The 22,542-nt window shown below is 45.4% G+C and overlaps 1 protein-coding gene across 7 annotated transcripts in view; it reads right to left on the bottom strand.

Annotated features, from left to right (window-relative positions):
- Positions 1-22,542, bottom strand: part of KIAA0556 (KIAA0556 ortholog) — a 227,904-nt gene that overhangs the window by 94,586 nt on the left and 110,776 nt on the right. For all 7 annotated transcript variants that reach the window (XR_004258216.1, XM_032243026.1, XM_032243027.1 and 4 more), the window contains one exon: positions 487-754. Coding sequence is in view for 6 of the 7 variants with exons in the window: in XM_032243026.1 (XP_032098917.1) it covers positions 487-754 (268 nt within the window). In the remaining variant the exon portion in view is untranslated. The remainder of the gene's footprint in view (positions 1-486; positions 755-22,542) is intronic.

Below are 22,542 nucleotides of genomic sequence, written 5' to 3'. Positions count from 1 at the left end.
GGGAGATGATGGAGACAGATGGAAAGGAAGAGGAAGAGGGAGAGGGAGAGGGAAGAAGGGAAAAGGGAGAGGGGAGAAGGGAGATGGGAGATGATGGAGACAGAGAGGGAGAGGAAGAGGGAGAGGGGAGAAAATGGGTCTTGCTACATCTCAGAACTTTTCAGTTACTCGTCAATAAATAGTCCCTTAGTTTAAGCTACTCTGTATTAGCCAACTGGTTTGTAGATACTGCAAAACACCTTACAATGTACAGAACAGACACCTACAACTATCTGCCAGGAATTTACCCTCTGGAACTTCAGGGCCACAAGGAAGCCTTTGGGAAGCTCTACGTCTTGCAGTCAACAGAGACCTGACTGATACACCTCACTGGCCTGTGAGGCACTCTACCCAAAGCGGAATTCAAAGGACCACTGGAAGTTTAAGTCCTGCTATTAGAGGCAGAGATATCAATGACAAAGAAATGATACACAAGACAGAGCTCACTTTTGGAAGCCGGGTTAAATTCCAGCACCACGAGGGTGTCTGGGCCCGGGGGAGGGCGTCCTTCTGTCTCCTGTTCGCCGGGAACATCCTTCTGTACCAAGTCCCCACTGGAAGGAGGGCGGTCGTCTCTGGGATGGCCCACCAGTGCTGGGTCCTCTGGCTCAGGCTCAGAGAGTATATCTTCCTCAATAGAGTCATACTCATCGCTGGAACAATCCTTTTGTTTCCTTTGTACATTTACGCTCAGTTTCAGGCTTTTTCTCAGCTCCTGCAAAAAGCCCAGAAGAGAGATGAGAGATAAATATGGTACCTTGAGAAAAACTTATTTGAAAATAGATCACTTGAACCAAAGAAGTATTCTCCCCAAACTAACATTTAACAATATCATCTCCACCCCTGTGTTGTCATTGCTTTGAAGGTAACAAAACAGAGGGCAGGGGAAAACTAGCAACTCCCTAGATGGAGCAGTACTGTTAATATTAATTGTGGTGTCTGTATCCCCGAGATGCCAGGGGAAGGTAGGGGGAGCGCGCACGTGAAGGAGAGGGAGAGAGAAACAGACAATATGGCTTGTTAAAATCTGGGGCTTGTTCAAGCAGATTGTGGAGTCCCGCCCACTGATTCAGCGGGTCTGGGATGGGGCCTGAGGATTTACATTTCTAATAAGGTGATCCTGATATTGCTGGTGCAGGGACCTCACTTTGAATATGAACTCCCAAAGGCCTCCAAATGACTCTGAAACTCCAGATGGTAAAATGCCTGGCAGGTAGTTGTTGGGAGCTGTCCCGCATATTGTAAGGTGTTGAGCAGCATCGAAATGTCATACTATTTAGCGCTTAACTACAACGGCTTGAAAATTTTTTTTGTGTTTCTTTTGTCTGCATGAAATTGTAGATTCCTTATGGCTAAGCATTAAGATCTATACTTAGAGTGACCAGGACATGAATCACCCAAACCAAGATACCAAGATGCTTCAGAAAGAAAGCGAGCACTACTATATTTACACTGGGACAAAAAGTATAAACGGAGCTGGGACAGTGGCTCATGTCTGTAATCCCAGCACTTTGGGAGGCCGAGGCAAAAGGACTGCTTGAGACCATGTGTTCAAGACCAGCCTGGGCAACATAGTAAGACCCTGTCTCTACAGAAAACAAACAAAAATTAGCTGGGTATGGTGATGCATGCCTATAGTCCCAGCTACTCGGGAGGTTGAGGTAGGAGGATCACCTGAGCTTGGGAAGTTGAGGCTGCAGTGAGGTATGATCGCCACTGCACTCTAGCCTGGACACACACACACACACACACACACACAGACAGGACTGTTTGGGCAAACCAGTATGTTTGGTCAGCCTAGCTATACTACCCCTTCTAGCCTGTATAGTATCCAATGTAGTTCTAAGAAAATGAGAAGCAGTCAATAAAGGTTTGATAATTGACCAATAAACCTAATAGTTTTCATAGTAGGCTGAATAAGGGCTCCCCAAAGATGACCACGTCCTTATCCCTGGAGCTTATGAACTCCTGAGGGCTCAGCAGGAAGTGAGGAACACTGTGTAGAACACTTTCATCATCTTAGAGAAATCATCCCACACAGATGATAGAAATATAGATGTTACAGGCACCACTGGTGAGGACTCAGGAAATGAACATGTAACTGAAAACTGGAGCCCAGGGAATCCTGTTACGTAGCAGCAGAGCTCAGCTGATTGTGTCCTACAGTGCTGTGAAAAGCAGAACTTGTAAGAGATGAACTTGGATATTTAACTCAGGAGATCTCCAAGCAAAGTGCTGAAGATTCAGTCTGTTTTTCTCTCGCTGCCTAAAGTAAAAGGTGAGAGAAAAGAGACAGACTGAGGGAAGAACTGTTAAGGAAAAGGGAACCAGGGCTTGGCAATTCAGATGATTTTTAGCTTATCCAGATTGCAGAAGATTCTAAAATTAGGAGATTCACTGTCAGAAAAGTATGCTATGGAGAGAAAACTAAAGGTGTGGCTGGACAACCTTTTTTCTTGTACCCCAGAAGGATGCAAAGTATTCGGTCATATGGAGGGCTCTTCGAGGAGATTAGACATATGGCTCATGGATCCCCTTAGACATCTCAGCGGAAGCCAGGACAGACAGGGGATTTTACAGGAAACATTTGCAGAGGAGTCCCTTGTCTAATGGAGCAAATCCTAGAGACATACATGGGAGTCCCACATGACTTTTGAGAATGTCATACCAGCAGAAACACTGCCAGCTTGGACTGAATGAGAGAAAGAACAAAATCAAAGAAGGTTGTCAGACTCCCCAAAATTCTACAAGCAGGAAATTGGCTGATAAAATGGCTCATCTGCAAACACATGCTGTTCTTCCTGAAAAAGGAAGAATGACTCCAAGGATGGAGCTGTGGGCCAAGAGAGCAGAGACTCGAACCACAGAGAGTTATTCCCAGGCCTTGAAAACTAATTTTGTTCTTCCTCCCATTCTGTCCAAGCTGGCAGTGTTTCTGCTGCTATGTAGCTTTCAAGGCCTGGGAAATCCATGAATCCAGTGTAATCACAGGGGTCCTTACGACAGAGAAGCAGAAAGATCAGAGTCAGATAAAGAATATGTAAGAATGGAAGCAGAGGTCAGAGAGGAGTGAGCTATAGTGCTGGCATTTAAACAGGAGGACGTGGCCACAAGCCAAGGAATGTAGGTGGTCTCTAGAGTCTGAAAAAGGCAAGGGAAGGAACTTTCCTCTTAAGCCTCCAGAAGGAATGCAGAACTGCCAATGCCTTGATTTTAGACCAGCAAAACCGATTTTGAATTTCTGACCTCCAGAACTAAGCCACCAAGCTTGTGGCAAGTTGTTACAGCAGCAAACAGGAAATAAATATAGCTGTCTCTTTTTAGAGTTCTCCCCCTTCCATCCCTTGATACCAAGGATGGGTGATACACATTTATTAAAATTAATTATCTCTGTTGCCCACGCTGGAGTGCAGTGGTGTGATCACAGACTACTGCAGCCTTGACCTCCTGGGCTCAAGCAAGCCTCCCGCCTCAGCCTCCTGAGTAGCTGAGACTACAGGTATAAGCCACCACACCCAGATACCAATAATATTTACTGAGCAACCAGAATACTACCTGGCACATAGTAGGTGCTCAACCAATACCTTCTGAATGACTGAATAGAATCCACTGATGACTTGGTGGTGGCTTTGAGCAGATGCAGCATGCCCTCATACCTTGGAGGTGACATTGGTGACAGGACCCTTAGCAAGTTATTTACCTCCTCTGAGCTGCATTTTGACACCCATAAAAATAGATTAACAAATCCCTACCTTGCAGAATTGCTTTAAAGCAGAGGTCTGAACTGGGAATAATTTTGTCCCCCCACCCAACTCTAGGGGACATCTGGCAATGACTTGAGATATTTTTTATCACAACTGGGGCAGAGGTGTCCTACTGGCATCTATTACCTGGACACCAGGGATGCTGCTAAACGTAATAGAATGCCTGAGACAGCCCCACAACAAAGAATGATCTGGCCAAAATGTCAAGGTTGAGAAATGATTAAAGCAAGCACGGGTTCACCACTGGCATTTAAAAAGATAACTCCAGGTCTCCTAATTGAGTGTATTGAGATGGTTCACGCAGCCTTCGTGCAAACCAGACTGAGGTCGTGGCTTCTGTCTTCAGAGTCTGAGAGTGGTGGGCAATGGCAGGGGCAACAGATTCCCTGCTCCTCCCCAGGGAAACATGAGTTCCCAGGCGACCTGCTGTTCAACGGCAATTTCAGCAGCTGTAAAACTAGTAATGCTTTATGGTAGAATAATGCTCTATACTCTGTAAAACATTTTCAACACTTTCTCTCTTTTGATCCTCAGAAGGACCATGTAAGACGGACAGGTAGAGTAAAATGCTGGGATAACATGAATTCAGTTAAGACAAGACAGCCTATTGGCTCTTAGGCTTGGCCCAACTCCCATTCTCAAAGGAGGTCAACTTAGGCTCTGTTCTGCCGGGATGGGGACGAGGCTGGGTGAAAAAACCATGGGCACACCCCTCTCTCTGCAGCCCCTATTTTGCCCAGTCGCTGTGGATCACATTCCTAGCTGGGAGACTGCTGTCACTGTCCAGGAAATTTCGGTCCCAGGGCCCAGAATCGTCTCCACTGATGTCTAAGGCAGAGTGCAGCCACCAGACATGGCCAGTTCCAGGAAGGCTTTGGATCGGGCATTAGGACCCTTGAACCCGTGATCAGCTCAGTAGACTTCCTCTGGCTTCTTCATGCCCTTCACTAACTTGCAACCCCACGTTTTGAGTGATTGGATTGTGGGGATCCCCCAAAATTTGAGGAACTGTGACCAGCCTTTATGGTGGTTGAACTCACAGTGATTAAGTGGCAGAGCTGTGACTTCTGCACTCTTCCACTCCTCCTTGTTCCTTCTAGGTTATCCACACATAACACAGACTCTCTTGCTTCTGTCATGGCCCTGCCAATGGGGAGGACGATATGGCAACCACCATTCATTAAGGCTTCATGCACGCACATGGGCTTAGGTACTGTGCTAAGGGCAGAGGTGGCAGTGGAGAGCCAGATGGCAAACCTCTGGCCTTATAGGAGTGCACAGTGTGGGGCGGGAGGAGACAGGCAGGTAACGTATCATGAAATATAAACAAGGGCACTTCAGAGGTGGCCGGGATTGTGAAGAAAGCCGTTGTCTGAATGACGCGACAGGGCTGAGGGAGTCCTGATGAACGGTGGTCAGGGAAGGCTGAGTGATGAAGAGCCGCCCAGTAGTGTCTGGGACACAAGGCTGTCTGTGGGTGGGGATGGCAGAGGCAAAGGCCAGGAGGCAGGAACGGCTGGAGGGCATGTGCTTCCTGGAGGGAGGCAGCAGTCACGTGGGACAGGGCTTTGTAGGCCTCACGGAAGAGTGTGGATTTTGTTCTATGCACCATGAGAAGCTGCTGAAGGGTGTTATCTGATTTCTGCTTTTATTTTTTATTAATTTATTTTTTTGAGACGGAGTTTTGTCCTTGTCCCCCAGGCTGGAGTGCAGTGGTGAGAACTCAACTTACTGCAACCTCCGCCTCCTGGATTCAAGTGATTCTCCTGTCTCAGCTTCTCAAGTAGATGGCATTACAGGTGCCCACCACCAGGTCAGGCTAATTTTTATATTTTTAGTAGAGACGGGGTTTCACCATGTTGGCCAGAGTGGTCTCAAACTGCTGACTTCAGGTGATCCGCCTGCCTCGCCCTTCCAAAGTGCTAAGATTACAGGCGTAAGCCACTGCGCCTGGCCTGATTTCTGATTTTAAAAGATCTCTAGGGCTCGGGGATATCGAGTGGATTTTAGGAGGCAGGACAATGGTGAAAACAGGGCCACCAGCTTCGCTGCGGTTGCAGGTGAAAGAAGAAGGTGGCAGCGGAGGTGGGACAGGGAGGAGGCCTCAAGATCTATTCCGAGGCAGAGATAACCGAAATGACTGATTAGAAGTAAATCATATGCATACTCTCTGACACAGCTCTTCCAGAAATTTATCCTTCAGTCCTAAGTACACAGAGATTGTTGAGGCATCCTTTATAATAGAGAATGGTCCACATGGTCATTAAGGAAAGATGGATTCAATACCTAAAAGAGCAGGTGTCCACTGGGCCCCAGGCAGCTCTTACAAAGAAGGAGGTAGCTCTACTTCTGCACTTCTTTGGGGCAGATATCGAGATATACATTTAAGTAAGAAGAAGCATGTTGAAAATGTACCTATAACGCAAATTCAATTTTTAAAATAATTGCTAATTTCTATGCATGTATGTTAATTTGTATGCATATACGCATACAAAAAGTCTGGAAAAATAGGCAACCGACCTTTTTTTTTTTCAAGATGGAGTCTTGCTCTGTCACCCAGGCTGGAGTGCAATGGCACAATCCCAGCTCACTGCAACCTCTGCCTCCTGGGTTCAAGTGGTTCTCCTGCCTCGGCCTCCTGAGTAGGTGGGATTACAGGTGCCTGCCACCACGCCTGGCTAATGTTTTGTATTTTCAGTAGAGATGGGGTTTTGCCATGTTGGCCAGGCTGATCTCAAACTCAGGTGATCCACGTGCCGTGGCCTCCCAAAGTGCTTGGATTACAGGTGTGAGCCACCGTGCCCGGCTGGCACTCAACTATTTTTTTTTTTTTTTTTGAGATGGAGTTTCGCTCTTGTTACCCAGGATGGAGTGCAATGGCGCGATCTCGGCTCACCGCAACCTCCGCCTCCCGGGTTCAGGCAATTCTCCTGCCCCAGCCTCCTGAGTCGCTGGGATTACAGGCACGCACCACCATGCCCAGCTAATTTTTTGTATTTTTAGTAGAGACGGGGTTTCACCATGTTGACCAGGATGGTCTCGATCTCTTGACCTCGTGATCCACCCGCCTCGGCCTCCCACAGTGCTGGGATTACAGGCTTGAGCCACCGCGCCCAGCCTTCAACTATTAACAACGATTTCTCTGAGAGCCTTTCAAGAACTTTTTCTTCGTTTTAAAAATATGGCACATGTATACCAGGTGCATGTTCTGCACATCTACCCCAGAACTTAAAGTATAAAAAAAAAATCATTTAGTATTAGCATGCATCCAGTGTTGTAATTAAAAAAATGATATATTACATTGATGTTTAAATCTTGTCCCTCCCTCTCACAAATAAATAAATTCTCTAGAGGAATGGTGGGGAACGGTGGAGTGGAGGACCCTGGACAGCCAGCTGCCTGAAAAAAATCATCTCTATCCCTGGAACACGTTTAGCTTCCAAAAGCCAATGACAAACAGCAGCACTCGGTGCTGGAAGACAATGGAGCAGCATCTGTCTAACTCGAGAATAAAGTATCCAGCCAAGAGGTCCAGACTGAAAAGTAACAGACCATCTATCTCAAGCAGCCAGAAACCCAGGGAATACAGAGGGCATTCATGAGCTCTTCTCGGAAAATATCACACAGGTGCAAAATCTAGACCAATGAAAGAGGAAATCAAAATGAGGATGCAGGCGTGGAGAAGCTGTGATCAAAGGTCTAATGGTAAGCGCCATAGCCACTTAGAGATTGAATAAATACTAGGTGTGTATGCACATTAGGGAGATGGACAGAATGCGATGCTATAAACCTGAGCCCTTAGCTTAGCGAACAAAAATCAGCAGAGGGCAGGCAATGCGGGTGGCCTCATTTTCCACACCAGAAAGTCAACCCAAATGCATCTCAAATGGAAACAGAGTTTTTTTTTAAAGTGGCAACTCTAACCTCTTATTTCATAATGTATTAAACTGATGGCTATTTTAAGAAATAATATTTCCTGTGATAAAGAAATTTGAATTTCAATAATTCCTCCTGTTTCAATTTGGTTTCTTTTTCTTCTTTTAAATTAATGGAAATTTAAATGCCATGACCGTTATTTGCAAAATACATACAGGCCAGGTGTAGCGGCTCATGCCTATAATCTCGGCACTAAGGGAAGCTGAGGCAGGAGGATGGCTTGAGCCCGGGAATCTGAGGCCAGACTGGGCAACAAAGTGAGACCCCCCAACTCTATTTTTAAAAAATTAAAAAATAAAACAACAAAAAAATCCCTCTCCCCTAAGAAAATATATATAAAAGAGCAGCCTATAGATTCTGTGTGGCTGTCAGCTTCTTCGCAAAGGAAACAAATGCGTTTGCTCACACTGGATGAACCTAGGCCCTGATAAGGCTCACGTGATCTAAACCATCTGTCCCAGGGGCAGAGGGGAGACAAACTAAGGAGCAACATTCCCTGGAGAAAGCCGTTGAAAACCTTTCCATCTGGAAAGATGAGGACCTGGGGTTGGGGTTGGTTGCTTTGAAAGCCCATCTGCCCGTGCTTCAAAGAGATAGCATGCTGTGGGATCTACCAGGTGCTTTGAAGCCATCATCCAGAAATTCCTCTGAAGAAAACGCACTTTAGAGCTTTGCTTCAAAACCTTGTTATATTTGATTTCAGTGTTCAGTGTTTAAAATGTTAAGTTCAAGCCCTTTCAACAGAAAGCCCTCTGCATGGAGGCCAGGCTGCCAACACGGCAGGTGGGAAGCGGACGACACGGACTGCACACAAATGGGTCTCCTTATTGGGGATCCAGGGAGGAGGCGGAGGGACGGATGCTGCCATAAAGACTTAAAGGTGGTTGCCAGAAGAACCACTGACAAAAATGCAGCAGGGGTTTGACGGTCAGGGAATTAACGCCTTCGATGCCTGAGCTTCCTCCTTCCACCTACCTGGGAAAAGAGTGACATCAGGCGACCATCAGACATGAAGTTTTTGCAATAATACTACCAGTAACTATGACATCAAAGACAATAGCTACTAATTGCTAAGCTTCTGTTACATTATTAGGCACTAAGCTGACTTATCTAGGCACCTTATCTCATTTCTTTTTCTTTCTTGAGGCAGGGTCTTGCTCTGTCACCCAGGCTGTAGTAGCACCACTTTGGCTCACTGCAACCTCCACCTCCTGAGTTCAAGCGAGCCTCCCATCTCAGCCTCTAGAGCAGCGAGGATGACAGGTGCAGATCACCACAACTGGCTAACTTTTTATTTTTTTGTAGAGATGAGGTCTTACTATGTTGCCCAAGCTGGTCTCAAACTCCTGGGCTCAAGCAATCCTCCTGCCTCAGATTCCTGAAGTGCTGGGACTGTAGGCATGAACCACCGCACCCAGCCACCTTATTTCATTTCAACCTCCTAACACACCAGTGGGGTCGGTCTCCTCACCTTCCAGGCTTGGAGGACATAGTATATGTTCAAGGTCACATGGCCAGTAATGACAAAGCCTGGGTATGGAGGAATGACCTTCTGTATTCGTATTATATATCTGGCTCTGTATTAGGCCGTTTTCATGCTGCTGATAAAGACATACCTAGGACTGGGAAGAAAAAGAGGTTTAATGGACTTACGGTTCCACAGGGCTGGGGAGGTCTCACAATCATGGCAGAAGGCAAGAAGGAGCAAGTCACATCTTACATGAACGGCGGCAGGCAAAGAGGGAGAGCTTGGGCAGGGAAACCCCCATCTTAAAAACCATCAGATAGGCCGGACGCAGTGGCTCATGCCTGTAATCCCAGCACTCTGGGAGGCCGAGGCGGGTGGATCACGAGGTCAGAAGTTCGAGACCAGCCTGACCAACACAGTGAAACGCTGTCTCTACTAAAAATACAAAAATTAGCCAGGTGTGGTGCCTCGCACCTGTAATCCCAGCTACTTGGGAGGCTAAGGCAGAAGAATCGCTTGAACCTGGAAGGCGGAGGTTGCGATGAGCCCAGAGCCTGCCATTACATCTAGCCTAGGGGGCGACAGCGAGACTCAGTCTCAAAAACAAAACAAAACAAAGCAAAAACCATCAGATCTCCTGAGATTCATTCACTATCACAAGAACAGCGCAGAAAAGACTCACCCCATAATTCCATCACCTCCCACCTGGTTCCTCCCATGACACATGGGAACTGTGGGAGTTACAATTCCAGATGAGATTTGGGTGGGGACACAGCCAAACCATATCAGACTCCAAGGTCCAGACTCAACCATGTGACCATGTTTATTCCTGCCTGGTACCAACCTGGAAGCAACAGAGCGGGATGAAAGTCTGGTGCACAGCGACTGTCTACTGACTTGCATAAAACAGATGAAACCTGCCCGTAAGAGCTTTACACACAAAGCTGCCTTGAGGCCACTAAACGTGTTCATGCATGTGTTAAGTCTCAGCGGATGAAGCATTAAACTTCTAACTCTACTTATAAAGGGGAACGAACCGGGTTCTAAGTTGTGGGCCTGACGCAGTTTGCCCTGTGTCCCCAGATGAATTGCTGAGCTTCAAGACCTCACCTCTGCTATGGGAAAATGTGCCCTGATTATCTCACCAAAAAAAACAACAAAAAAGAAGGCTACTGAGGGGACAAAATGAAATCAACAGCTAGGAGTGTTTTGTGATTGCTTTAATAGGGTTCTAGTTTTTACAGAAAATTTAAAATTGTGATGATGGCATCTTTTATTATTTCTCAGATGCTATTGAAACTGCCTATTAGAAGCTTGGATGGTTAGACCATGAGGCCACAGTGGAAACTTCAAGACAGTCCTCAAGAGCTAGCAGCAGTCTGGGGGGCAGAGGTGACTAACATGCAGCCAGAAAGGCCAGACCTCCCCAACTAACCCCCTTCCCCCAGAACCCCAATAATGTCTCTCATTTGGTTGGCGGTTCTGTAAAACCAGGACTGAATGTCTTCAGTCCGGCACGCCCTGCTAGTTGTGATAATTCCCACTGACTCCTCTTGCACTCAGTGAGGCATTTGACACATTCATGTTATTCATCTGCCTGGACCATGAAGGCTTCTTCCTTAGCACTGAAGAGTTAGCTGATTAATTTGTTCCTTTTTTCTCATTCATCCATTTATTCAATAATTGGTTTTTTTGGGGAGAGGGTGTCCATTCTGTCACCCAGGCTGGAGTGCAGTGGCACGATCGTGGCTCACTGCAACCTCGACCTCCTGGGTTCAAGACATTCCCCCACTTCTTGAGTAGCTGGGACCACAGGTGTGCACCATCATGGTCCATTAATTTTTGTATTTTTTTGTAGAGATGGGGTCTTGCCATGTTGCCTAGGCTAGTCTCAAATTGCTGGGCTCAAGCGATCCTCCTGCCTCGGCCTCCAAAGGTACTGAAATTACAGACGTGAGCCACCACACATGGCAATGAATATTTTTTGTTGAATATATGTGTCCCCCATAAGCAGGTCTGACTGCTAAGTGCTAGGGATGGAGTGATGAAGACAGACTTAAGAAATCTACAATCTGGCAACTCTTATGTAATCGATAACAGATTATCAGAGTAATGAGTGCCAAAAACCCAAATTTAGGGCTTGCCAGTCCAAGCCCAGAATAAAGTGCCTTGTGCCCTAAGTTTAGGGTCAACTCTGAGTTTTTTGTTTGTTTTTTAAGACACAGGGTCTTGCTTTGTTTCCCAGGCTGGAGTCCAATGGAACAATCACAGCTCACTAACTCCTGGCCTCAAGTGATCCTCCCACCTCAGCCTCCTGACTAGCTGGGACTACAGGTGTATGCCACCGCACTTGGCTAATTTGGTAAGTTTTTTGTTGAGACAGGGTCTCGTTATGTTGCCTTGAGCTCCAGGCCTCAAGTGATCTTCCCATCTCGGCTTCCCAAAGTACTAGGATTACAGGCATGAAACACCATGCCTGGCCTAACTCTGCATATTTTGAAAATCGATTCCCAGCTGGCCAGGTGCAGTGGCACACGCCTGTAATCCCAGCACTCTGGGAGGCTGAGGCAAGCAGCTCACTTGAGGTCAGGAGTTCGAGACCAGCCTGGCCAACATGGTGAAACCCCATCTCTACTAAAAATACAAAAATTAGCTGGGTGTGATGGTGGATGCCTATAATTTCAGCTACTCAGGAGGCTGAGGTGGAAGAATCACTTGAACCTGGGAGGCGGAGGTTGCAGTGAGCCAAGATCGCATACTGCACTCCAGCCTGGGTGACAGAGTGAGACTCTGTCTAAAAAAAAGCAAAACAAAAAAAAAAATTCTCATTCCCCTATATCAATTCTGATAGAACTAAGGCTAGGAAAATTTGAATTATACATGTGTTTTAAATACCTGGGCAATATTCATAGTTTTCTGATACCTTCTTACTGCCCCTATTCAACCTTTGATTTTCTTTCATGAATTTTCATTCAAAGCTAAGTGTATACAGTATCCTGGAGTTCAGCCTGTAAAGTGCATCACTGGAGAAAAACCAAAACAATCTCTGTCTTGGGGAACACGGTGACAGAACAGAAAACGAACTCAGAAAGTAGATGGACCTGGGAGACCGTGGAATGCTTTCCTGGCTTGGGGGCTGCCAGCCAAACCCCTCAGCATCACCCTGGCGGAGCAATCAGTAGATAGGAGATTGGATAGGGACAGCAGGATAGAGACCAAATATCAAGGAATGCCACTGGCTGACTAGAAAATTTCAGGAATTCCTAATAAATAGACGGGAGAGATGACATCCATAAAGAACTAAAGGAAACTGCAGTTCTTGATCTAAACTGCAGATCAAAACATACATGATGGGCCAGGCATGGTGATCTCACCCCTGTAATCCCAGCACTTTGGAAGGCCAAGGCTGGTAGTTCACCTGAGGCCAGGAGTTCGAGACCAGCCTGGCCAACATGGTGGAACCCTGCCTCTACTAAAAATACAAAAATTAGCCAGGTGTGGTAGTACATGCCTGTAGTCCCAGCTACTCGGGAGGCTGAGGCAGGAGAATTGCTTGACCCAGCAAGCAGAGGTTGCAGTGAGGCGAGATCTTGCCACTGCACTCCAGCCTGGGCAACAGAGTGAGACTCCGTCTCAAAACAAAGCAAAACAAAAAACCCAATACATGGTGTATCCGTCTGTTCTCACACTCCTATGAAGAAATACCTGAGGCTGGGTTATTTATTTATTTATTTTTATTAATTTTTTTAGTAGAGATGGGTTTCACCATGTTGTCCAGACTGGTCTCAAACTCCTGACCTCAGGTGATCCACCTGCCTCAGCCTCCTAAAGGGCTGGGATTACAGGCATCAGCCACCACCGTGCCCGGCCAAGACTGGGTGATTCATAAAGAAAAGAAGTTTAATTGACTCCCAATTTCCTATGGCTGGGGAGACTGCAGGCAACTTCCAATCATGGTGGAAAGCACCTCTTCACAGGGTGGCAGGAGAGAGAAATGAGTGCCAAATAAAGGGGGAAGCAGGCTGGGTGCGGTGGTTCACGACTATAATCCCAGCACTTTGGGAGGCCGAGGAGGGTAGATCATTTGAGGTCAGGAGTTCAAGGCCAGCCTGGCCAACGTGGTGAAACCCCATCTCTACTAAAAATACAAAAAATTAGCTGGGTGTGTAATCCCAGCTACTTGGGAGGCTGAGGCAGGAGAATCGCTTGAACCTGAGAGGCAGAGGTTGCAGTGAGCGGAGATGGATTGCGATTGCCCCACTGTACTCCAACCTGAATGTAACAGAGTGAGACCCTGTCAAAAAAACAGAAAGAAAGAAAACATTTTGACTCTCTATATAACAGATATTTGCAACATATAAAGCAAAAACAAATGCAGGGGAAATTGACAAGTTCACAGAAATCAACCAGATCCAACAGACAAAAAGTAAGTAGAAAATGACAGCAGTGGTTTGCTAATGAGCATAAGAAGTTTCCAGAGAAGCTTATTAAAAATGCAGGCTCTTAGCACTTTATGCGTCCTCCAGATCCAAATCTATATCTATGGGTGTGGTGTGAGAATTCACAGCTTTAATAAGCAGCCCAGGTGATTCTAATATACTTTAAGGATCACCGAGTTAAGTATTACAATTAACCGTGTGTGATTTAACAGATACATTGAGAACTTTGTACCAAAAAGAGAATGATTATTCTTTTGAAATATCAAAGAACATTCATAAAAATCATCTGGTAGGCCACAAACAAAAAGCCTTAGAAACTTTCAAAACTCCAAAATTAAACCATTGTTATTTTTAGGCCATTTTTAATCATAATGTGGCCAAATTAGAAACTAACACAAAACTACAGCAAAAAACAAAACTAGGTAAACAAAAAACCATTTGCTTAAAATGTTTAGAAAAGCTCTCCTAAATAAAGAAGGCTGGGCATGGTGGCTCGAGCCTGTAATCCCAGCACCTTGGGAGGGCGAGGTGGGAGGGGATTGCTTCAGGCCAGGAGCTCAAGACCAATCTGGGCAACACAAGTCCCTGTCTCTAAGAAAAAATTAAAAGATTAGCCAGGCATGGTGGCGCATGCCTGTAGACCCAGCTGCTTGTGAGGCTGAGGCAGGAGAATCACTTGACCCCAGAAGGCTGAGGCTGCAGTGATCTGTGTTCATGCCTTACGCTTCAGTCTGGGTGACAGAGCAGGACCCTGTCTTAAATAAAGAAACAAGTACATAGGAGAGAGAGAGAAAAAAACCCTAGAGTAATAAGCCAATTAAAAATATGGCCGGGCGCGGTGGCTCAAGCCTGTAATCCCAGCACTTTGGGAGGCCGAGGCGGGTGGATCACGAGGTCAAGAGATCGAGACCATCCTGGTCAACACGGTGAAACCCCGTCTCTACTAAAAATACAAAAACATTAGCTGGGCATGGTGGTGCGTGCCTGTAATCCCAGCTACTCAGGAGGCTGAGGCAGGAGAATTGCCTGAACCCAGGAGGCGGAGGTTGCGGTGAGCCGAGATCGCGCCATTGCACTCCAGCCTGGGTAACGAGAGCGAAACTCCGTCCCAAAATAAATAAATAAATAAATAAATAAATAAATAAATAGCTGGGCATCGTGGCTCACGCCTGTAATCCCAGCACTTTAGGAGGCCAAGGCAGGTGGATTACCTGAATCAGGAGTTCAAGACTAGCCTGGCCAAGATGGTGGAACACCGTCTCTACTAAAAATACAAAAAAAAAAAAAAAAAATTAGCCAGGCGTGGTGGCACATCCCTGTAATCCCAGCTACTCGGGAGGCTGAGGCACAAGCACCACTTGAACCCAGGAGGCAGAGGTCGCAGTGAGCCAAGTGAGACTCTGTTACGTTGCACTCCAGGCTGGGTGACAGAGTGAGACTTCGTTTCCAAACAAAATGAAAAACAAAAAAAATAAGATCAGGCTGGGCGCGGTGGCTCATGCCTGTAATCCTAACACTCTGGGAGGCGGAGGCGGGCGGATCACCTGAGGTCAGGAGTTCAAGACCAGCCTGACCAACATGGTGAAACCCCGTCTTTAAAAAATAAATAAAATAAAATAAGATCAAAAGAGACTTCGTTTCTAAACAAATAAATAAATGACAGTGAAAGTATTACATAGTACTACATGGTAAACTTTGTGGAATAAATGAAAAGCAATATTCAGAGGAAAATTTATAGCCTAAACGTATAGCTTACTTGATTTATTAGAAAACAGTATGAAAATTAAATGGGCTAGGTGCAGTGGCTCACACCTGTAATCCTAGCACTCTGGGAGGCCAAGGAGGATTACTTGAGCCTAGGAGTTTGAGACCAGCCTGGGCGACATGGTAAGACCTCATCTCTACCTTAAAAAAAAGAGAGAAAGGCCGGGCGCGGTGGCTCAAGCCTGTAATCCCAGCACTTTGGGAGGCCGAGGCGGGTGGATCACGAGGTCAAGAGATCGAGACCATCCTGGTCAACACGGTGAAACCCCGTCTCTACTAAAAATACAAAAAATTAGCTGGGCATGGTGGTGCGTGCCTGTAATCCCAGCTACTCAGGAGGCTGAGGCAGGAGAATTGCCTGAACCCAGGAGGCGGAGGTTGCGGTGAGCCGAGATCGCGCCATTGCACTCCAGCCTGGGTAACAAGAGCGAAACTCCGTCCCAAAAAAAAAAAAAAAAAAAAAAAAAGAGAGAAAGAGAAAGAAAAGAAAAAATAAATAAAACATTTAACTTAAGTCAGGTTAGCGTGGTGGAGATCAGGGAGAACTAATGTGATAAATTAAACCAAAAAGTTTAAGAGAGGAATTAAGATAAAAGCAGAAATAAGCTGAAATGAAAATAACAAATCGGTAAATGAATGAATGGATGACTAAATAAATAAAGTATACTTGCTCAATTAAAGTAATAGCTGAAGATGGTTTGGCTGGGTAGATATAGACAGCTTTTCACATTATACTCAATTTACTTCTGAATCGTTTGAATCTTTTTAAATGAGAATGCACCCACATATCAGGTGTTAGAAAAAATGATACAAAATCATGTAAAAATGGTTTCACATCATATCTCAGAAATTCTAAGTAGGCTATAAATGCAAGATATTAAAGCTATTTATTCTCATATTGATTCAGAAGTTATTCTTTATTTTCATTAAGGCTGAAAAATAGGCTTCATTAAGTTCAATTCATCCGGTGCCTTCGTTTGCAGGAACACCCTACTGAGGGATGGGATCACCACATCTCTTACTTCTGGACCTGCAATTCATGGGCATTTAGTGCTTGTTCAGCATCATTTCGCATCATTCATGCTCATTGCCAAATTATTCCTGCTCTGCTGGCCCTGTGCTGTCTGACCTACCTGCCCGGGGCCCTTCCTAATGCTATAAGCCAGTTGTCTTTTGGTCTGAGCTGTCCAGCTGATCATCCCGGGGGCCTTTGATGTTTCTGGGTAACAGACGGGCTAGGTCAAGAGCCATTGTCAAGGAGAAAGCCCTTTTCCTCCTGTCTTACCAGGAACGGACAAAGCTTCCATTATCTACATCAGAAGTTGCAAGCTGGTAGTCTAAAGGCCTCATCTGGCCAGCAGGTATCTTGTTTGGTCCACAGGAAATTGTGAATTAGGCTGGGCATGGTGGCTCATGCCTGTAATCCCAATGCTTTGGGAGGCCTACACGGGAGGATTGCTTGAGCTCAGGAGTTCAAGACCAGCCTGGGCAACATCGTGAGACTCCATTTCTACAATGGGGTCCCAGGCATAGTGGCTTGTCCCTGCAATCTCAGCTACCTAGGAGGCTGAGGCAGTAGGACAGCTTGAGCTCAGGAGGCCGAGGCTGCAGTGAACTACAATTACGCCACTGTACTCCAGCCTGGGTGACAGAACAAGACCCCGCCTGAAAAACAAACAAACAAACAAACAAACAAACTGTAAATTAGTTGCCAACATAAAAAAAAATTCGGAGAAATCAAACATAAAGAAACCCAGGCTGGGCACAGTGGCTCATGTCTGTAATCCCAGCATGGGCAGGTCACCTGAGGTCAGGGGTTCTAGACCAGCCTGGCCAACATGGTGAAACGCTGTCTGTACTAAAAATACAAACATTAGCTGGCCGTGGTGATGGGCACCTGTAATTCCAGCTACTTAGGAGGCTGAGGCAGGAGAATCACTTCGACCCGGGAAGTAGAAGCTGCAGTGAGCCGAGACCGTGCCATTGCACTCCAGCCTGGGCAACAAGAGTGAAACTCTGTCTCAAAAAAAAAAGAAAAGAAAGAAAGAGAGAGAGAAAGAAAGAGAAAAAAAGAAAGAAGAGAGAAAGAGAGAAAAGGAGAGAGAAAAAAAGAAGGAAGGAAAGAAGAAAGAAAGAGAAAGAAAGAAAAAGAAAGAAGAAAGAAAGAAAGAAAGAAAGAAAGAAAGAAAGAAAGAAAGAAAGAAAGAAAGAAAGAAAGAAAAAGAAAGAAAGAAAGCAAGCAAGCCAGCCAGCCAGCCCAGGTAGATATCTAGCTTCTCTTAAACCTGGAAAGCCTGGCGCCACTAGGCCCATACTTCTACAGGATGACACTCCACCGTGATTGCCTGCGACCGTCCTCACCATTCCCTGCATGCCTCGAATGACCTACCTGCCTCGCTCATGTGATTTAAAATATTCTCTTACATTAAAAGCATGTGCCAGAAATCCCAATATTTCAAGATTCAAACTACATATCTCAAACTGACTCTTATACCCCAAGCAATGCAAAAATTGTCAGACTATGTGTCCTGATTCACAGTTTGGAAAACACTGTCACTGGAATCATAACTCAGGGACGTGATGACTGAAGTCCCTTGTGTGGGCTGGCCAGGGTGCCTAATCAATAGCTATACCACTCACTCCTTGATTCAATCATTCAATCCACTTGATCAACCAAGATTTCTTTGCAAACTGACTCTATGCCAGGCACTTTTCTAGGGACCAGAGACACCGCAGGTAATGTGATAGAGCACATGACTGCTATCATGAAGCTTAGATCTGGGATGGGGGAAAGTGAGGCCCTAAATACCAAACTTGCGAAAGATCTATAGCAGTAGCTGAATGTGGTGGTGTGTGCCTATAGTCCCAGCTACTGGGGGAATGGCTTGAGGCCAGGAGTTTGAAGTTTTAATGCACTATGATCACGCCTGTGAATAGCCACTGCATTCGAGCCTGGCCAACAAAGCAAGACTTCATCTCCAAAAAAAAAAAAAAAAAGCACTGATATGAGCCAGAGCCCCACAAACTATTATGTATCCTCTACTCCCATCCATGGATTTGTTGCTGTGTTTTGTTTTTGTTTTTTTGAGATGGAGTCTCACTCTGTCACCCAGGCTGAAGTGCAGTGGTGCCATCTGAGTACAACTTCCACTTCCCAGGTTCAACCAATTCTCCTGCCTCAGCCTCCTGAGTAGCTGGGATTACAGGCATGCACCACCATGCCCGATTAATTTTTGTATTTTTACTAGACACAGGGCTTCACCATGTAGGCCAGGCTGGTCTTGAACTCCTGGCCTCAAGTGATCTGCCTGCCTTGGCTTCCCAAAGTGCTAGGACCATAGGCGTAAGCCACTGCTGGCCAATCCATGGATTTTGTAATATGGGAACAGGATTTTCTCATAAACTCCACCTAGGATTTACAATTTCAGAGCTGGCAGGTGCAAGAGATATTTAATTCACCCCTTCTTGTTAAAGAAGGAAATAGAGGCTTCAGAGGAATGTGACTTAGCCAAGGCCCCACAAAGAGTTTATGGAAAAACCCAAGCCACCTTCCCAGGCTCACGGAATCTGTCACTTGGTCTTCCTCCCTAAAACAAGACTGGCAAACTCTGACACCTTCAGGAGGTGTAATGTAATATAAACTATCAAATAAACCACAGTGTTGCACAATAGAGAGTGGGGACCAGGCCAAACTGGGCGCTCATGCTCAGAAGAAAAGTTTTCTAAGTCAAAGTCAAACAGCAGCAATGCTAACCATGGCGCGCCACCAAGCTGGCCAACAGCACACGTCTGTGAGCCGAAGCTGGCCCTTCTAGTCACGAATCTGAGCCCTCGATTTGGCCACACTCCCTCCCATTCCTCAGTGTATTTCTATCCTTATCCTGCATTTTAGCATATTTTTTCAAGTCATACCTAATCAGAAAGCCTCTCCTACATGCCTCTATTTTCTCTGCATTGTTTTTTCTCAAGTTTGAGCCACGTTTTGAAATGTAACCAAAGTGAGAAAAACCAAATAGGATGGGTACATATTTATTTTCATAATATAGTACTGTCTTGATATAAAAACAACACAAAATTAATTTTCTATTTATCTAAAATTCACTTTTTTTTTTTTTTGGTGTAGACAGGGTCTTGTTCTCTTCTCCAGGCTGGAGCGTAGTGGTGAGATAATGGCTTAGTGCAGCCTCAAACTCCTGGGCTCATGCAATCTTCCCACCTCAGCCTCCCGAGCAGCTGGGACTAGAGTGGCACCTTAGCATGGCTGACTAATTGTAATTTTTTATAGAGAAGAGGTCTCACTATATTGCCTAGGTTAGTCTGCAACTCCTGGCCTCAAGTGATCCTCCTGTCTTGGCCTCCCAAGCATCAGGATTACAGGCATGAGCCACTGAGCCCAGCCAAATGTACCCCTGTACATAGTAAAAAACCTAAATATTCTGTTATGTAAATATTTTGCAAACATATGAATATTTCCTTGTCTTCTTAAAAGAGTATGCTGAACAGAATTCAGTCTTTTCTTGATATTAATGGTTAATATTCTGGATACAAATTGAGCTACAGGCCGGGCGTGGTGGCTCACACCTGTAATCCCAGCAGTTTGGGAGGCAGGTAGATCACCTGAGGTTAGGAGTTCGACACCAGTCTGGCCAGCATGGTGAAACCCTGTCTCTGCTAAAAATACAAAAAGATAATTAGGCGGGCGTGCTGGCATGTGCCTGTAATCCCAGCTACTCAGAAGGCTGAGGCACGAGAATCCCTTGAACCTGGGAAGCGGAGGTTGCAGTGAGCTGAGATCATGCCACTGCACTCCAGCCTGGACGACAGAGAGAGACTCTGAAAAAACAAACAATAACATAAACCAATTGATGTATAGTATAGGGGGTACTTTTAGGAGCTATTCTGCTTCCGTATCTTTCATGTTATTTTTTTAAGTGACATCCTCTCCCTACCAGGTTTCCAAAAGTGCAGAATATGGTTTTAAAGAGAAGGGCAGACCAACCTTCCATCCTGTGCCTTCCTGACCTTGACGACACTGTATTTTTGTTACTGTTTCACTGGTTGGTCATCTTAACTTTGTACGATGTAGAGAGCTTTTAATTTTGATTTTTTTAAATGTCCCTGTTTTACAATCCTCAAATCTAAGCCACAAAGTCCAAAGTATCTTAAAAGATGCTCCTTCCATTGGAGGTGAGCTCAGTCCTCCGGTTTGGAATCACTAGGAGTTCTTTTGTTAAAAATGCGCTACCTCCTATATACAAATTCTATTAGCTGAAAAGTTCAGAGCTAAATATGCATCTTAAACAAATAGCCTAAGCGATTCTTGTACATAGGCAACTTTGAGAACCGCAGTTCTGTCTTTTCCTTGCAACTATGGTTGTCAAACATTGCGACAAATTATAGTCACGTAAGGACCTTAACAAAGGGAACAATGGCTGAATCCAAACTCAGAATCAGAACCTCTGAGTGGTAAGACTTGGGTATTGGTGTTTTTATTTACTTTTTACTCTTTATGTTGAGCTAGTTAAAAATTTCCCATGCCATTTGTAAGGAAGAATAGAGACAGAGAGCCCGTGGACCCTTCACCCAGCTTCCCCAGTGGTAACACCCGCCTTAACTATACCGTAACATCACAGTCAGGAAACTGCATTGATACACTCCTACTATGCTGTTTTTCCTTTTTATTTTTATTTTTTAACTAGTTATCCTTTTTTATTTTTTTATTTCTTCTTCTTTTGTTTTGTTTTGTTTTGTTTTGTTTTGAGATGGAGTCTCGCTCTTGTTACCCAGGCTGGAGTGCAATGGCGCAATCTCGGCTCACCGCAACCTCCGCCTCCTGGGTTCAGGCAATTCTCCTGCCTCAGCCTCCTGAGTAGCTGGGATTACAGGCACACGCCACCATGCCCAGCTAATGTTTTGTATTTTTAGTAGAGACGGGGTTTCACCATGTTGACCAGGATGGTCTTGATCTCTTGACCTCGTGATCCACCCGCCTCGGCCTCCCAAAGTGCTGGGATTACAGGCTTGAGCCACTGCGCCCGGCCTATTTTTTTATTTCCTCTTCTTTTTTTTTTGTTTTGTTTTTTGGCCCAGGCTGGAGTGAGGTGGCACCATCTCGGCTCACTGTAACCTCCATCTCCCGGGTTCAAGTGATTCTCCTGCCTCAGCCTCCCGAGTAGCTGGCATTACAGGTGCCCACCACCATGCCCGGCTAATTTTTGTATTTGTAGTAGAGACAGTGTTTTGCTGTGTTGGCCAGGCTGGTCTTGAACTCCTGACCTCAGTGATCCACTCACTTCAACCTCCCAAAATGCTAGGATTTCAGGCGTGAGCCACCGCGCCCAGTCATTTTTGTCTATTTCTTCTTTTGGTGATGCTTAGTTCTACTGAAGCAGCTCCTCTCCTCTTTAATGTGCTAGCTTTTTCTATTTTGAAAACATGTAAAACCTACAGAAAACTTATCATGCTAGTATAATGAACACACAAATATCCTTCACATATATTCACCAGTTGTTAACATTTTGCCACATTTCTCTCCTTCTCTCCCCACCCACTTTCTCTGTCTCAATATGTACACACATATTCTTCATCCTGACCCATTTATGCACAGCCCTTCATGCCTGTACACTTTAGCATGTGTCTCCAGAGAATAAGGACATTCTCTTGCATGGCCACAATGTAATTACAAACGCAGATAATTTTTTTTTTTTGAGATGGACTTTCGCTCTTGTTGCCCAGGCTGGAGTGCAATGGCGTGATCTTGGCTCACCACAACCTCTGCCTCCTGGGTTCAAGCGATTCTCCTGCTTCAGCCTCCCGAGTAGCTGGGATTACAGGCATGCATCACCATGCCCGGCTAATTTTTCTGTATTTTCAGTAGAGACAGGGTTTCTCCATGTCGGTCAGGCTGGTCTCGAACTCCTGACCTCCCTAACTGCTGGGATTACGTTACAGGTGTGAGCCACTGTGCTTGGCCAGATAACTTAATATCAATACAATATTATCTAATATAATAGAGTTTATTTCAAATTTTGTTCATTTTCCAACTCTCCTTATATGTAGCAATTCCTCTCCCGCACACCCCAAGTTCTCATCACACTGCAGTACAGTATTATTTCTTTACTCTCCTTTAATC

The sequence above is a fragment of the Sapajus apella genome, unplaced genomic scaffold (assembly GCF_009761245.1).
Source record: "Sapajus apella isolate SASKATOON/1434 unplaced genomic scaffold, GSC_monkey_1.0 scaffold51, whole genome shotgun sequence".
In the NCBI taxonomy this organism is placed as follows: Eukaryota; Metazoa; Chordata; class Mammalia; order Primates; family Cebidae; genus Sapajus; species Sapajus apella.
This window is presented reverse-complemented; position numbering and strand designations above follow the sequence as displayed.